Here is an 18,404-nt window from a genome sequence, read left to right on the forward strand (position 1 = left end):
AAAAAATATGATACTACCTTCAGGAAGGCTACCATGAAAAGAAAAAAAAACAATGTTGCTTAATAATTGGTATTATTCTACAAAAGAATTTTCTGAAGACATACCATATGATGCATGCATCACAGAAATTATTGTTATGATAGCTTTCAAGAGGAATTGAGATTGCGGCTGTGTAAGTGTAACTTCTAAGCTGAATAAAAGAAATTAACGATGATACTGTTGCTTATGGTCACCTAAATGGTCTTTTCCAATCATTACGGTAATTAATTTGTGCTGTAGATTGCACTGATTAACAAAAATTTATTTTTTTTAGTTGGCACACCCTCGATGGAATGTAATAAGCTAAGTCTTACTTTGAACAAAAAAATAAATAAGCCCTAAACCCCTTACACAGAAATGTCAAGAAAATAATGTCCATTTTAAGAGAGTATATATCTTTCCATTCTTTGGCAAAAAAAAGTGAATAAAGCTGAGCATTTAAATATTGTAGAAAAGTATACATGATAAACAAGCAGAGGATAACTTAAAAAGATATTGTTCCACTTTTTACAAACCACGGTACATATAACAATTGCTTGGCAAACCTTTTTTTAAATACGTAGCGTGCATTTAAGAGATGGATAGTAAGTAACTTACATCTCTTATGAATACCATGAACACCTTATCAGAAATAATTTGAAAGGGTAACTAGTACAAATAAGTATTACTTCTTCTCCAAATTAGAAAATTTCAAGCAATAACAAACAAGGGTGATAGCTGTACACAACAAAACAGCTTCAAGAAGAAGGAAATGGATGAACGGAGACAAAGTCATAACTAGGAAGTTAGCATGTCAGCACCATAAAGGTGGCTTTAACTCTAAAGAAATAACATGTCAGACAGTTAATAAGGGCTCTCGCCATCAAATGGAACCAATGTGACATGTGACACAAACCCATAAAAATGATGTTAAGAGAAAATGTTAACTCTTAACACATGGCATCAAAAAAGGATGAAGCACCTCACATGGTAGCATATATGTACTTGAAAATTTTGACAATTTATGTGACAGAAAGGTAGAATTTTGGACGAGACGAATCAAGAAACAAGACACTGGAACGAGCATTTTGGATATTTCTGTAAAACATGTACATATGACTCTAAGACAGAACATGAGAGTAAATGAATGTACTTAAGAAATGTGTCAAGAGATCAAAATCACCTTTACACTAACTACCAAGGTCACATAAATGCCCAACTATCACATAAATAGTAAACATGGGTAGCAGGAGAAATTCAAAATTGTCAGAAGACAATCCCTCTTTTATTGGACAATACATCGAGGAAGGTAACCAAATATAATTGGATCAGAAAAGAGGGATAATTCCTAGATTTCACATGCTCTGTTACCAGAAGATGTTAAAAAAATCCACTGAAGTTGGAGACTTTAGCACTGAATCCAATCGGTCAGGAAGACAAACTAAAATAAAACTGATAAATTCTTTCCTCAAATCAACCTAATGTGCTGTTCATTAAGAGGATAAGATCTATTTGTAAAATGTTGTAGCAGAAGTCTCTATCTCACAGCAGAAAATGCTTGCAAGATTAAGGAGGCAGCAAATCCATTATCATTGGCATAATTGCTGTTTAGGGATAAGGTTGAACATTAATTTTGGAGTATGGAGAAGTTTCAATGAAAAAATTGCCTAGAATAAGTCACTTGTTTTCCTTCATGTCACTGTTTTGGACAGAATGAGCATTCATTGGACAAGGCTTGCAAATATCGACTCAAAAATATTTCCAATAAATGGCTGTATTTTGTTCTTGTGTGGGCAAGTATTTGGATATGTCACCTAATGAACAACTCAACATTCCTAATCTAAATGACTAACAAGTAGTCATCGTGTTCTGAGCATGAAAATTAAAGTTGTGTATGCAGTCTATCCCTGTTTGTGTTTTGCACTACCCAAATCCATAGAAAGAGTGGATTATATGCATCATCCAGCTAACTGACGTGCCAGGGAATAGCATTTCTCTCTAACATACCATCTGAACTGATGGTTGGTCAAATTGGTGGGAAAGTTGGAAGAAGGATGGACATTCCTCTCTTTTTCTGTTTTAAAAGGCACTTTTAGAAACTGATGGTAAGATGAAATCTCTGAATGCATTATGCACTGAGCTAAATTAATGCAATACAAGTATAATTATCCATCCAATTTTATATTTTATTCCAAATTTCTGCATAATATTTTTTGTTTCTGTATTTGTATTAAATATCCTAAAAATAAACATTATTACCATTCAAAATATTATATTTTCAGCTGGCTGAACAAATTGGTTATCCTGATCAGGTTTTAGTTATTTATTGACAAGGGCACTTCTGAATAGACTTACATTTATATAAGACTATAATCAATAGGGACCTAACTCTAATCATGACTTACTGTCCTAACAGAGAACCATAGCATTTTCTATCTGCATTGCATTGAACTATCCTAAATTAACATATGCCAAGAGATAGCTACATGAGAGCAGGAATTTGAGTGAATAGCAAAATAATTAGCAAAAATAAATGTTAGCTTAAGATGGAGTTAGATAATGTATGTGCCTAAAATGTTTATCTCAAACCTGCAATGCAATACAAACATATCACGATCATCAGTGAGCATCAAAAGAATTTCAACAATAAGGCACAGAAAAATAAGTTTTTTTACGCATACCAAAAAGCTGCGACTGCATTCCTTTATCTCAGATATTTAACATTACTTCAACAGGAAAATATGCCAATCGCAAAGCTGCATTGCCCCATTAAAAACTTTCCATTGATTACACAAACGCACAGCCCATATATACTTTGTTTGGTTATAATACAACATTTAAAGAACATCCTGATGACAAAAGCATTCACTAAACATTTTCAGGAGCCACTTAAAATATACAGTAGTTTCATAAATTACTTGAAGCATTGAGATACAGATCACTCTTTAGTGATAATTCAATGGGAGAATCACCACAAACAGCATTTCCATAAAGGATGAATCTATCGCCCACCAAAAAATATCAAACAATACATAATTAGATTTTTACACTTAAGCATATCCCCCCATACATTTCATTTCCTTTTTTAGTTAAGTATCAAAAAGCAAGCGGTAATAATGATAAACATGCACACACACTATGTACAACTGAACAACGAGTTCCAAAAAATCACCGCAGCTGAAAACGCAACTTGCACACATTTAAGCTCTATTTATAATTACATGGCAGGTTATTCACCCACCACAGATTACCTACTACGTACGTGCCATCAATGAGTCCACTTTCTTCTGCAGGTCAGAGTAAGTCGTGCTTCGTACCCTATCTAAAGACAGGACAACAATGTCTGTAAGACTAGCCACATTATGTTCAACATGAAAACACTCGGATGAAGGTGGAAATGTTATTTTCATGAAAGAGCAGTCAACAGCCAAGGCTTTGTTAACTGATTAGGTATTTTTAAAATGAAAGTACTTCCACCATAGAATAAATATTTGGAGAAATTATTGAAAGAATTTCTAAATATGTTTTAATGGAAAGAATTGACTGTTGTCTCCATTTTACGAAAACAAGCATGAAAAAATGCAGATAAATTTGTTAAAAAAGTTTGGATCACATAAATAACATATTTTAGTAGTTTTAAACATCTCAGAATGAGAACAAATGAACATAAATAAACAATAGCAAAACACTTCTATTTTTTCATCTAGATTCTAATTCTTAGTAAGTCATGCAAATATTTTAACTTGAAAGTAAATGAGTAAAAATAGTAAAACTTTATCTTAAAATGGAGATAAAAAAGATGATAAATACATTCCAATAGCTTTGAAGCAATCCATGACAAAGCTAGAAATTAATATTTCATCAAAAATACCCTACAATTATCTTATAAACAGAGCAACTACTAATTTAATTTAAATTTCACAAACACCATTCAAACAAAATAACAAACAATGCAGATTTTTATCATGGCTAATTATGCAAAAAGTTTCAATCACTAATACAATCAATTTACAGCTGCTTACTACTGAAGCATTTCATCATTCAGCACAGAAATAAGAGGCCAAGAAACTAATGAGGTTCGACATATATGATATTATTTAAAACTTATCTGATAATCATTTTGACCTATATGGTGATGTAAAATTGTAAGATAAATATTATTATTGGAACACATAAAAAAAGTGTCTGATGAAAATGGATATTTTTATGCATCTAAATCCCCTTAACCTTTTCACCAATTCAGTGAAATTTTCCAGTCATTAATGACATTGACTACACAGATTCTATACACTAGCTAAATTAAAAATTTAATGAATGCTAGGAGCTACTTGGGTGGGAATAGAGTAAGTTCAAAGGTTATTATTATTTCAGTAAAAGATATTATAGGTCTCAACAATTCCAAACACACCTGTTTTGAAAGTTTAAATTTGAGCTATCACAGTGATAAAAAAACTAAGCAGATTTCAAATGAAATACTTTAACATAGATGTATATGAATCATAATACATACAGCAATAAAGCAAATATGTAGACCACTTACATTCATACCTGATTTTATGTTTTCAAAAAGAACAAAGCCTTTTAATCTGGATGTTGACAAAGTAAGGTTTGCTGAATAATGCTAAAATTTGCATAGGCTGCAATAATGACGGAGAGTATATCTCACTCATAAATTATAGAGCATGCTCCTAACCTAATTTAGCTAAAGCTATTTTAAGTCTAATTCAGGCACGGTTAGACTTTTTAAATACCTACTTGAAAAATTGAATACAACTATTCCTAAGAGACAGTAAACTCAGCACTTAATATCTTAACATTCCTCCAGTATGGGTATCACATTCAACACTATATGGCGGGTTTCTCTATAACAAAATATTATTCACCCATTCACACACTGCTTTCAGAAAAACACAGCAAAATAGTAGGGGGATAAGTATTTTCTATTTCTTCCTGCCTTTATTCATCGCACCATTTACAAAGCGTTGCCTTGATATAACTGTAGCACAACTTATCAGTTGATAGATGACACATTTCAAGAAAAATTATATTGTTTAAGCACTCTATACAGCAATTCAAAAGTCTCATGCTTAAATAAAACTCTTAACTCTTGAGCCATAAAGTGAGTAATTGATAATATTTTAGGATTAGCAGGTTTATGTACAACAGATTGATACTCTGATATAACTAATTTTTTTCAACTGCTGAATTTCTGAAGTCATTTTTAAAACAACTGAGGCTTTTTCAAGATGAAATAAATTCCACAGAAGTTTGATGCTCTAATTGTAATTCATGCCTCAGTAAATTTATGTGCCATAAGAGTCCACTGGTTTTCAATATGCATTGCCAGCAGGAAGGGTTTATCTTATCCCACCGCTGCCAACAGCATTGAAATATGTAGCTGCCAATTCAAGCTTCAACAAAATATGATATGAAAAATATAAAGTTAGCTTAATATAGAAAATTCAAATATGTAAGTGTTTGCTACCTAACTCTTGACTCTTTATAAATGAATGCATACTTATCCTAAAATTTATATTCATGGAAATATACTGTACAGATTTTGGAATGAAATTTCGTACTTGAAAAGTAATACAAAACTGTTAGATGGCAACAAACACAGAAGTACTTGGCCTACCTTCAAGCTACACACAACAAAAGAGCAAATGGTATCATGAAAAAAAGCGGAGAAAGGTTGTGAAAACAATGTCAAGTAGGACTCATCATAACAGTAACAACGGGTTTTACTTATGGCGACCATTCACCAGCTAATAATTAAAGTTTAAGAATTTATTATATTAAAACTGAATTAGAGCATGAATGCATTAATTCCGGTTTTGGGCACGCTAATTTCACTACTCTATCTTACGACATTTTATCTCACCGGAATTCAAAGAGACTATTTAGCTTGTAGCACCACTACATTTTGCAGGCACTATCACTCATAACATTTAAAAACATTAAGCGAGACAATAATAGTTTATGCTTGCAGCTCCTAATTCTTCAGGAAAAAAGAACTGGTCAAATCCATCAGTAACTTGTTAATTTCCACCAATTTTAAGTAAAAAATTACGGTTAATTTAAAGATTTCACTAGGAAATTGATCATTTTTGGATAACTTTGGAGGTATTTAATTACTTGCGGACAGATTTTACCAGCCTTTCTTATCAAAAGCCAACCATAGAGCTTAGATTCCATATTCACAAAGAATAAAATAAAAACTAACTTTCAGCTACAAGAAATACCCCACTGGAGGATTAAGAAATAAGTGAACCCCTGAGTTAACAGTCTAAACAAAGTCCTTGAATTACACAAAGCATCAAGGCAAAAAATATACTGACTCACTCTCTTCCTTTCATCCCTTACAAGCTCAACACCAATCAATAGCCCTAATGCGAAAAGAACTAAATAAAATAAGATCAGTCAAAAATACATACATAAGACCTTATACTAGACAAACATTTCAAAAACTGAAATGAAGAAAAACTAAAATTCTTCATGAATTTGCAACCAATAATACTGGTCATCATATATATTAGTTTTAACAGCAGAATCTCCCAGTTTTCACATTTTTAAGCCACTCAAAACATCCAAATCAAAATAATAACTACCTTTTCTCTGCCATACGCACAACATGGAAATAAGGCACCTTCTAAACCAATAAAAAATTAAAATTCCCCCACAGTCCTCAAGATAATCAAGATTACGTTGTCATTTTTCTGTATCATAAAAAATCATTAAAACAGTTTTACAGCAAGTTCAATAACTTCATCCTATAATTTTTAGGACATGGATTTCATTTCAGGAATTTCCCATAAATATTAAAACTAATGTATTTCTTTCACAATTATACAACAAAATTGTCTCATAGACATTCTACAAAAGTGACATTGGGCTAAAATAAGGACTTATGAGTCTGTAGGGGTATGCTATGCAAATAATCATATCTGTCAAGAACTGGCTTCATCTTCATAACTCCTTTGAATTCTCTAAGTCCATCATCAATGTACTTTTACATCATCCATATTTACATTTCATAGCAGTTTCAAGGAACAAATTCACTAAATGGATAAGTGAGCAATAACAAATTACAGCAGACTCCCGATTATCCGGCTGCGGTTTATCCGGGTGACGAATTTTCCGTGCACGATTTTCACTCTCGCTCAATTTTTTCCGCGATCTTTATAAAAAAAATCGGACGCAAAATCATCGGAATTACGGCATTAATGATGGGATACACCGGGCTTATTATTTCCGTTAGAATCCCCTTCGCAAAACGGAAGCGATCACGCGCTGGCTGCATTCACGGGAGCACCGTGTTCCTGTTTCCCAAGCCTCGCCGCGCGCGACTGCGCTCCTTGATCACGGATACACCGTACGCAGCAGTTGCGACCGGGGCAACTTGTGTGAGACGCGACTACGTGACGTGGTGCCTGACAGTGCAGTTTCCGACATCGAGCGGTGGTTTTGAAGCATTCGTGCAAACCACTTTTCTGTATTCGAGATTACACATCCACGGAAGTGTGGTTTTCGAAACTAGGCCTTACCTGGAGCATTAATAATACGAGTACAACCATGTTCGCTAAAAAGATAGCGAACTGGCGAAGAAAGCTCCCTATGAGTCCGGAAATCACTCTTAAATAACAGAATAACTGCATAAATAATAATGTATTGTTTGTTTCACGTAAATTATAAACATAGCAAGACATTTGAGTGAAAGTTTGGATTATCCGTGTTTTACGATTATTCGTGCCGTCTCTCCCCATCATTATCCCGGATAATCGGGAGTGTACTGTATTAAGTTTTATAAGCTGTGAAATTCTCCCTTTTCATGGCATCTTTTCTTACGAAATGACTATTTTTTATTAACATCTATCTAGATTTTAAGAGCCAGAAAAGCATCAAAATCTATTTCCTGGGCATGCAATTTCCTGAAAATTTCCGGGGGAGGCTCCCAAAACCCCCAGTAAGGGGGGCCCCATCATGAGCACCAGCTAAGGCCTCCCAATCATCCCAGACGGCCCCCTAGAGATACCTCATCGAGTGCATCCAGTAACACCTCCTAGCCTTAACTAACTGACTCCCTAATAACTGATCATCATGGAATCTAGCAGAATTTAATGGAATCTAGCAGAGCAGCATGGAATCTAAGTTTAATCTCTTAAATTCACTGCAAATTAAAAGTGACTTTGTACACGATCATGTGCATAAGTGTAAATTTATATCAAAGAAGAAATTTGCCATTGAAAAAATTGTTTGGCTTAGCCAGGATTCAAACCCTAATCTCCTGATTGCCGATCAGGTATGCTACCAGTTAAATCATCAAGCTACCTGCTAACAATTTTGGTAAACCCAGTCTGAGATTTGCATTTGGAGTGTATTGAAAATTGACAATCAAGGAACAACAACTAAGCAGGGTTTCTTCCTGACAGTGACTTTAGGAATACGTGACATGTGGGGTCCCCTGGGAACTACATTTTCTGAAATACCACAGGAATGTCAATCTCTATGTGTGTAGGAGCCCACTCATGCCTACCCTGCCCTTCCTCTTAAGCCCAGAGTGTGTTCTTTTGCTTCATTTCTTGTGGGTCTTCTGCACGTTCCCAGGTTAATCAGCCACTTTTTACACAACAACTCGTAGCTTGTCTTTTGTTTCCGTGTTACTTTGGGTAAGTTGAGGAAGATTTGAGATGGAGGCTAAGCACGACCTTGAGACATCAACTGCTTGTTTGGTAAACCTAATCCATGATTCGCCGTGTAAGAAGATGGGTTGGTGGTGTAACCGGTAGCATATTTAACTAGCAATCAGATCTGATTTTGAATCCTGGTGAACCAAAATGATTTTTCAAAGACCAATTTCATTGTTGGCACAAACTTTCAAATTTAGGTTCAATAATCAACTCCTACCAGCCATACATCACCGTCTCCTTGATATACACATTACTCGGCAAAAGTGTGAGTGTACAACCTAATAACATACTGATGGTAGCTTACCCTGTTTCTCTTATGATGACACATGTATTGCCCTAAAAATCTAAATCCTTGAACTAACAAAGGCCTTAATACCATGAATGATGCGAGCAGCTATGAAAATGTGAGTACATAGTTTAATCAGCATTTGGTTGAATTCATGAAGAGTAAAAAATAAAGAGGAAACTAGAGATAATGAGAGCTGATTTTGATGCACAGATCACCACCAACATTTAATGTTGTTTCAGTTCTTCAATCGATCGACCAGCCTCTTCCAGAGAACATTCTCATATTATTATCCATCACTTTTACTGGAGTCGTCACACTATTATCACTACCATAGACAACTAACATTAGCATACAAAATTAAGTACACTACCAGAATATAAATCATAATCAACAATACAAAATATTATCACATTTAAGTCAAAAATAAAAGTATATCACTGATAACACAAGGGATAACTACATGAAACCTTACCAAACTTATAGGTTGTGTATAGTAACTCAGGTGGATGTTTTTCATCTAAGTCTGCACTCGAAATCCCCAGAGGATCAAGCTCAGCAATGTGATGTCCTCGAATCTGAGAGAGAGAGAGAATGAGAGTGGGAGGGGATTGGAGAAGGCACAATGGTGAAAAATGCTGCAAGCTTCATTTTCAAGAGTTGATGTAGGGAAAAAGCAATGGATGACTTGATGGAAGTTGGCACTCTAGAATGGCATTGACACTTGAATTGGATGTGCACATTGAACATGCAGCCACAACTAAATCACCGCCACAAAACAAATATTATAGACAACATTTATCCCTCACAATAATGAACAATAATAGGACAACATTTATACGTTACAGAAGAGTTCTGTGTATACATGTAAACAAATGTTTTTTTTTCCACAAATTTCACAACATATGTCACCATAGTGGACTAAAATGCTTCGTTTACTATTTCGGACGGTAAAGTCAACATGACACATTTAAGTGCAAAAATTCCAGAGAGGAAAAATCGTTTGCCTTGACTAGGATTCAAACCCCAATCTTCTAATTCACACCACTTGATTTACCAAGGCATTTTCCTCCCCAGTAGTTTTTCCCAGGATTGAATTTGCTTGAATAATGTCACATTAAGTAGAAAAACTGATGTGATCAATCTTCAAATAGTATTTTCTGATAATACCAAAAGCTTATCACATAAAAAGAACACAAGAAAAGAAATACTACTAGGAAAAAGTTGCACAAATCAAAGCTATTATACGTTCACTGGGTCATGGACGGCTATTCAGGACTAAAACGCTTTTTCATAACATTCCCAAGGCTGAATATCAACAACAGGAACTATGTATTGAAATTGTACCAATAATTTATTGCACAAAAACTCATTGACTTGGTATTAGCAATAACAAAATAATACGAATATGAGAACTTGAAACTCCACTGCCTAAATTATCCTAATTTCCAAAGGCTGAATTTGTAAATAAATGAGAAACGATTAGCAAAAACCAATGACTGTGAGCAAGCATTCTATAGGTAATCTTTAAGAATGGAGCTCTAATAAAAATTTGTCCATAGGTAAAAACTATGTAATCATGGTGTTTTTAATGGCATATTTAAAAGACTGTTTCTGACATTATCTCACACCCCTTTCCACAGATTATCTCATCTGGTTAAGCAATCAATTCTAAGCTGGATTTACATCTAAGGCATGAGTAGGAAGAATAGATTTTCACAATCCCTCACCAAGACGTTATAGATGTTGATTTGTAATTCAGCAGTCTGAAATAGCTTGAAGATGTTCCAAAGTACACTATCATCCAGTAACTCAACAGTTAGTTGGTAATGAATACACCGCCAGAAACGAAATGTTAATTATAACAACAATTAGAACACTCTTCTTCCATAATACATCTCCAACGAAAACAGCTATTGAAAAGGCTGATGTAATAAATCCACCAATTACGATGCACTCAGATTTACAATGAAATTGCTTGTCAACAAAGAACATTTGAACTTCTGGTGTTTTAAAAGCAAAGCAATAGTTAGGAACTAGAAGTGTTTCAATTCGAGTGATTAATTGGGAGATGCATAAAATTCTTCTTTAGTTAGTCAAAGGGTAAATATCACATGGGCTTCAATGAATGTTTGAATTGGGTTGGGCCAATAAATCACATTCTGGAATTACACCTGCATATTGCTATTCAGTTTTATTTATAAAAATTACCTGTATCAATACGAAAACATAAAATGTTTAAACAACATTTAAGGGTTTACAATAGCATCTACAAATACTGAAGCACAATTTGAGGGTATAACAATTGTTCCGAAAATTATGGGGCAAAATAAGTTTAGCCGGTAGCAACTGATAATCCAGCCAGCCAATTACAAAGAACTGGTAACTGAAGTAAGCAATAAACACTCAACAGGCATGAAATATTGAAAGCACATACATAGTAAACATCAAGTTCATGGTCTAGTTAAAGGAATATCGAATATTGTTGCAGCACAGTTAAATGGTATTTCAATTGGATTTAAGGCAGTGGGGAAAAGCAAGAACAAATTTTCAAGTATAGTCCAGGAGCATAATAATTCCTTAAACATTGAAGAACAGCAGCACAAAGATTATTTAAGTGATCATAAATAATTTCTTCAGTATTCCCTAGGTACAGAAATAAACTACGTCCTCCTTGAAAATAAAAGGGGACTGGAACCAATTCTGCATCATTAGGACACTCATGGGATTATGGGTCTTTGGGACTAATATATGTAATTGAAAAATTGGAAATTGGAACAGGCTTACTCTGTTTTTGATTATAGACTGATGGATATCAAGTGACAAAAATGGGAACAATCACACAACGATGAGAGGCTGTGCAAGGATGTTGCAAAATAGTAATTTACCAGCAAAAAAATTTCAAGGGTCATGGTGAGAGTAGTTCCACACTAAATTACTATGTTCCGGCAATTAGGTATTTTTTTGACCAAGCAAATCACTATTTTACAAAATTGAAAGCTGTGTGACCCCTAATAATTGCCTGATTGAGCCCAAATGTTTATACATCATTTTACAATGACATAAAAAAATACTGGATGCCCCTATAAACATTTCCAATTTTTTTTCAAACACCGTTCTGAGTCACACAGATGCTTAATAAACATACTCAGAAGAGATAACATTGCAACAGGGTAGGAGGAGAGGTCATGTCAACAATTGAAAACTTTTGCTCTGAGTTTAACTTCATGGCAAAAAAAAGAGAAAAGGAATTAGAATACACTCCTATAAACATACACTCCAGTTCAACAACCTTCTAAACAATGGCTTCAATGAATAAATGATTCCTAAGTCAAATTCTATGGAAATAAATATGAGAAATAAACTTTCATCGACGAATGACTGGAACTTATGAAACACTGACATAAGCATTCTTTAGTTGACACTGCATCTGGGTTACACAATCAAATATCAACTGATATAAAATAGACACGATGCATGCATGCACAGTACCATTGCATGTCAGAAAAGTTAGATAGTAAAAATAGATTACTAAATAGGATAAGCATGGCTCAACTTCAACAAAATACTGTCTACCTATACATTAAGGACAGGGGCATGCAAAGAAAGAGAAAAATACATTTTTACAATTTATGACAGCTAGTCATACAGAAAAAACTATCACTAAACAAGTAAAATCTAATCTAGTAAAACAAACCATGCAGTTCAATCATCCAACACACCCACACAAAACAAATTTCTGTCACCAGAAATCTATACTACCATGGCTTAAAACTGAATTCTAATTATCTTTCTTACCTCAGCTTTTGATGAATGGTGAAACTGGCTATCCAAATCATAAATCTAATATCTAAATAATAGCTTCTATTATCAAGTTCTGTTCAACCACAAAAGAAGTAAATTATTTCCAAATAATAAAAAAGAACTTGAATAATTAGCAAAAAGAACTCTTGGTTAATGTGCATAGATAATGTGCTCTATCTCCAGATAAATAAAAATTACCTTAATGGACCAATGAACTGAAATGGAGCTATAAAACTTTATGTGCATTTCCCATAATGATTATTTCAACAATAACAATTATCACATGCTCATTACAAATCAAATCTAAAGTTTTGTCAAATATAAAATTGATTCACATTCATTAAAGCATATAGCGTAATTGGACAAAAAATTCTAAACCTTAACATGAGGATTACATCATTTTTTACTTAACTCCTTATAATGAAATACTCATAAAACTTTACTGTTAATTTTGAAAGAAAGTCATACCATATAAACTGTGCCTTACATAAATCACTTAAGAAACTATTAGTAAAATTCATCCTTAAATTAGCTAATTGTGATGGGAAATGGGCTACATAGCAATTAATATTTTTTTAAATTCATGACTCAATTAATGAGAATGGCTTACAGCCCTTGAAAAATCAACATATTGGTACTTTAAGGCACGAATTTCTAGGACAACACATAAAAAAACAAACACAGAACAACAATAATTTCATCAATAAAATGTAAAGTATAAAAACATAATGGAATAATCATTGAATAAATAAATACTTAATAAAATCCAACCACAGAGAATCAGCAAAACACAAGTTTTTCATATCAATAAAACATTAGAATGGATTTACATGCCAAGACAATTGCTATGTTATTAATTCACACAAATGATATTTTAAGGGAGGCAAACAGAAACATTAATTCCTGACACCTGAAAATGTTATTTCACACAAAGAAGACTATAATATGAATAATTAAGCATACACCTAGCAATGTACAGATAATTATAAAGAATATGTAACACAATTTGCTAAATGAGGAGTTTTGTAATAAGAAGCATGAATGACAGGGAGGCAGTGAAATTGGCTTTTAGAGATTAGTTTTAAAAATAAATTTTATTCGATTTATTTCCTCAGACAGCCAATGACTGACTTACAAATTGTCCTTATAATTCGAAGGCTTTGGTCATAAGTGTTCCCTTGAATTTGTGAAAAAATGAAAAAGTGCTATAAGTTGTACACCATTTTCATTTTTTAAGTATTCTTACAAGCATTGAAGAAAAGCGACAAGGGATTGCATAAGGTGCAAGAAAGCCTTAAGAAGCAATGACATTTCTTTAGGTAAAAAAAATGCATTGATGGATGCCTTATCATAGACTGGACTACCTCCTTTCAGACCTTCAAGGAAAACCCCAAATAAAACCAATTTCAAAGTTTTTCTTCGTGTTAAAAAGGTCATGGCAAAAAATACCCAAATCTTCAAAGAGACAAAACAGCATTGACTTTACGCTTGATTATTTCCATTTAAACTTCATTTCAGCTAACTTCCCAAAATTATATTTCCTCACCATATGAATACTGTGCACAAAAAATTCAAACCCTATCAATCGCTACCTTCCCAATTTCATTGCTAACTTCTAGTATTGCTGCTCTGACTGACATCACAAGCCACAATAATTAAGCCGCAGTATTATTGTTCTCAAATATTTTGCAATCAAGACAGATTTGACATAGCTTCTTGAAATGTAATGTTCCAATCAACATGATGAATGACGCAGAGCTTGACAGTATTACTACTAGCTTCACCAATTTTCTCTTGCACCTCATTATGTTTAGTTAATGTTTTTAAGGTGTGCATTACTAATCTCAGTAAAATGGAGAAGATAACAGCAAAATTTAATGCATACTTAAGTTCCCCATTACAAAATGAAAAGGCTAAAAATTTAAATAAGAACTAACCGAGTTAACATTTCTTCTCAAAATCTAATCTCAAATTATAGTTCAATGAGACATGACAATGCAAAAAATAGAGTGCAATACCCTAATTTTATACACTGGAATTTATCTGCCAACCTCATACAGAACGTATGGACTGAATCTAGCCAATATACTATGACGATTCACGAGACAGTGCTTTGTTGTCGTCAATGCAGCAAAGAATGTACAACGGAAGGAGCATATCATTGTGAAGATTCAGTCACAATCATCAAATCATTGATGGCATTTATGTAACTATGTATGTATCTGGTCATATAGGTGAATAAAGAGATAAATATTCCATTAAACTTTCACTTCTAAAATGAATCTTCTTCTAAATACCACATCACTTTGTTTGAAAGCAACGTCAATTCACATCAACTAACTCAGAAAAGTCAAGAAAGTAAAAAAAATCAGTGGCCATGAATAAAACTCGAACACATGTTAAAGAAAACCAGAATGATGGAGGAGTTAGGTATTTCACATAGTCATTCATTTCTACAACTAAAGAGAAAATACTACCTCTTGTTAGAGAAATTTCAATATGTCTACAAATTAAAAACAGAGATGGTTAAAATGTATGCTCCAAATCTTCTATGGTATTTTACTAATTTCCATTTGCAGACATGCTACATCTAGTCTACTGAGACATTTATTTATCTTAAAAAAATAATATTTCATTTCGTATTCCTGTTAGATAAAACCCCATTCTCCTCAACATCTGGATAGTTATCCACAGAGAACAAAGCAGCTATAAACTACTTCCTACCTCTAGCAGAAAACTTTAGCCCTTGCAGCTGAACTCCAGTCATACTTGTTACAGAAAGTAATAAAGTACAACTCAAATTGAAATAATTTTGGCAGCAAAAGCAATCATGTTTAACACCACGCAATTAATCTATTCAGAAAAAACAACAATATTTTCCTTTGTTTTTATCTTTCTGGATAAAATATCAAGAGTAAACCTTTAACACTAAATGCAGCTTAAGAACATCTACACGGACAAAATCATCACACAAAACTAAGAGACAAAACCAGTGAGGTTGACAAAAATTTTCCTCACATGCTGATAATCCTGTCATATGAGTGATGAAATTTCCTCTTATCCTGATTAACAGGGATAACTGGAGCACAGCTGCTTTTTCCCACCAGACACTAATCCTACCTACCAAGCATGTAGTTGCGGACCACCAGTTCAGGTGGGGCGCCCTTTCCTTTTTGGTATCCACCGTGCAGGTCACCATAATTGATTTCCAGGGGGTCAACGGCTGCAACGTGATGGCCTCTTGCCTTTACCGCATTGAGGTGGAGCAAGAGTCAGCCAGAGGGGGATAGGGATTTTTTTGTTATTAATATTGAGTTACCTAGTGTAAATCTGATAGAAAAAATACCAACAGAAACAGAAACAGAATCACCCATCACCGCATGAGAACCCAATATACATTCTGCACTGGGGAGAAAGTTTTTACGGGATGGAATATGGAAACAATTTTATGAGATAAACTTCATTATACATAATTACAGTAAAACCTCTATGTAGTGAACCTCTTTACATCATAAACCTCCAGACATCATACCATCCCTACGGTCCCGTCAGATTTACATGTAAATTTATAGGCAAACCTCTATGTAGTGAACCTCTTTATATCGTAAAACCTCCTCTTATCATACCAAGGAGATACCCCCAAGACGGCCTAACTACCTCTTCAAATGAAACCGAGACAACTAGACACCATTTATGCAGCCGCGATTATTGTACATGGAATGGCATTTTCAGTGATTAATGTTTCACCCTTATAATTTTAGTTCTTATATACCTTTAATATGCTGTAATTTTCACGTTAATCATTAGTTGTGGCCATTTTGTTCCATATGAGAGCATACCTAATAGTAAATAGGAACAAAGGTATCTAACTATCCTAATCATTTTAAATGACTGTTGAATTAAGAGAGATCTCATAATTTTCTCTCAAATCGTAGTAAAAATCATGTGATAGCACACGCTTTCTGTAATTATTATGTACATAGGTAATAAATATATGTTCACTAATCCATGCACGTTTGTTTAAACACATACATATAATGGTTTTATAGACAGTAGTGCCTTTCATTTCTGAATGATATGAAAAAATGGTGCCTATCACTAAAACCTCTCCATAGTGAACCTCCATACATCAAAATGACCAAATTTTGGCCCCCACCGTTACTATATATAGAGGTTTTACTGTATATTGAAAATTTAACTATTTTCAATCCATTCAGATCCTTGCCAAAAGTTAGAATACCACGAGATTACATGTATTCCAGAACTTAAAAATGACCTGAAGAGATCGAGACTAGTGAGTTTTCAGTAAAATTATGCAGAATATAACAAAGTTTAGTTTAGATAATCAGGATTGTGAATTCAAAATACATGTATTTAAATAGAGGAAAGTAAAAGGAAAATGCATTAAATCTTTGTGGAAAGCAAATTAATAAATTAAAACAGAACAGCTTTGCTTCAAGATGGGCACCTTCATATCAACTAATGAGAAAATAAAGATACTGAGCTGAAGATAAAAACAAAGTCAACGAGAAGATTTAGTGAGCCTATGTCAAGGAAGGTATTATAGAATGTTTAAGAAGTAAAGCATCTTTGCATGCCTGCATGATAACTTATCAGGATTTTCCATAACCCTTCTTCATCCATTATAATCGCATACAGCCTGGTTATTATAAGCCCAAATGAAATTGATGACGCAGAAGATTTTCCACTTGGTTGAAATGATCAAACTTCAATTAATATTGCCAGCAATCAAACCCAGAAGCAGCAATGGAATGTTTTTTTTTCAAGCATTGAAGAATGACATTTCCATGAATATTTTCATGACAAATTTTGATGATAATGAAGCAGCCTAAAATATTTAAGAGAGAAAACTCTTCACTGTTAATTCAGGAAACAGATTGATTGAGATGCTTTGGAAAGATAGATTAATTCAATGTGATTCAAATTAATGGACATTTTATCAATAGTTTACTCGAAGAACAGCAAACTCCCTTCAACACACGTCAGTGCAGAGAGCCGCCAATGAAATTATATTTTTTACACTAAATTGGTGAAGTAATATGCTTGCGTATGTCCACTCACTTTCTTTTAAAAGTAAAGGTGAGGATGATTGTGTATTAAAATGGAGTATTTTGATGAAAGAATAAAAAGAGACAAAGAATTTGAAAGATGACTAAATGAAAATTATTTCACACAAAGCTTCGCAAAATTTATGCATATTAAAATGAAAAACTAAGGCAGATATCCCTGTAAATATTGGAGCCCATTGAAAGAAATCATACAAGTTCCCACGAACTGTAATTGTAGATACTCCCAGCTGAAAAGCAATACAACCTTAATTTAAGCTCTTTTGTGACCTACATGCATTTTCAAGTAAGCAGCCACTGATGTCATGCCAGGAGGATCAAAGCATTATGGGAAGAAATCCTTGGCTATCAATTAAAAAAACATCCCTTACAAAACAAATACAAGATGTTCTTCTTTAATGGTCACCAAAGGTATAAAATACCCACTTATACTTCCTGTCTAAGTAAAATTCAAACCAAACTCATTAAGAATTATACAGCTGCATTACTGCTGAATGAAAACTTTAGATTAAAATTTCCTAG

At 33.6% G+C, this 18,404-nt stretch overlaps 1 protein-coding gene across 5 annotated transcripts in view; it reads right to left on the reverse strand.

The window, feature by feature from the left end:
* The window catches only part of LOC124160815 (2-oxoglutarate dehydrogenase, mitochondrial), a 123,536-nt gene that overhangs the window by 43,519 nt on the left and 61,613 nt on the right, over positions 1 to 18,404 (reverse strand). For 2 of the 5 annotated variants that reach the window (XM_046536892.1, XM_046536893.1), the window contains 2 exons: positions 9,467 to 9,569; positions 3,281 to 3,340 (listed from right to left, as the gene is read on the reverse strand). In XM_046536892.1, the coding sequence (XP_046392848.1) occupies positions 3,281 to 3,340; positions 9,467 to 9,569 (163 nt within the window). Of the gene's footprint in view, positions 1 to 3,280; positions 3,341 to 9,466; positions 9,570 to 15,919; positions 16,041 to 18,404 lie in introns of all 5 variants that reach the window. The other 3 variants (XM_046536896.1, XM_046536895.1, XM_046536894.1) reach the window with 3 other exon arrangements.

The sequence above is a fragment of the Ischnura elegans genome, chromosome 6 (assembly GCF_921293095.1).
Source record: "Ischnura elegans chromosome 6, ioIscEleg1.1, whole genome shotgun sequence".
Taxonomy (NCBI): domain Eukaryota; kingdom Metazoa; phylum Arthropoda; class Insecta; order Odonata; family Coenagrionidae; genus Ischnura; species Ischnura elegans.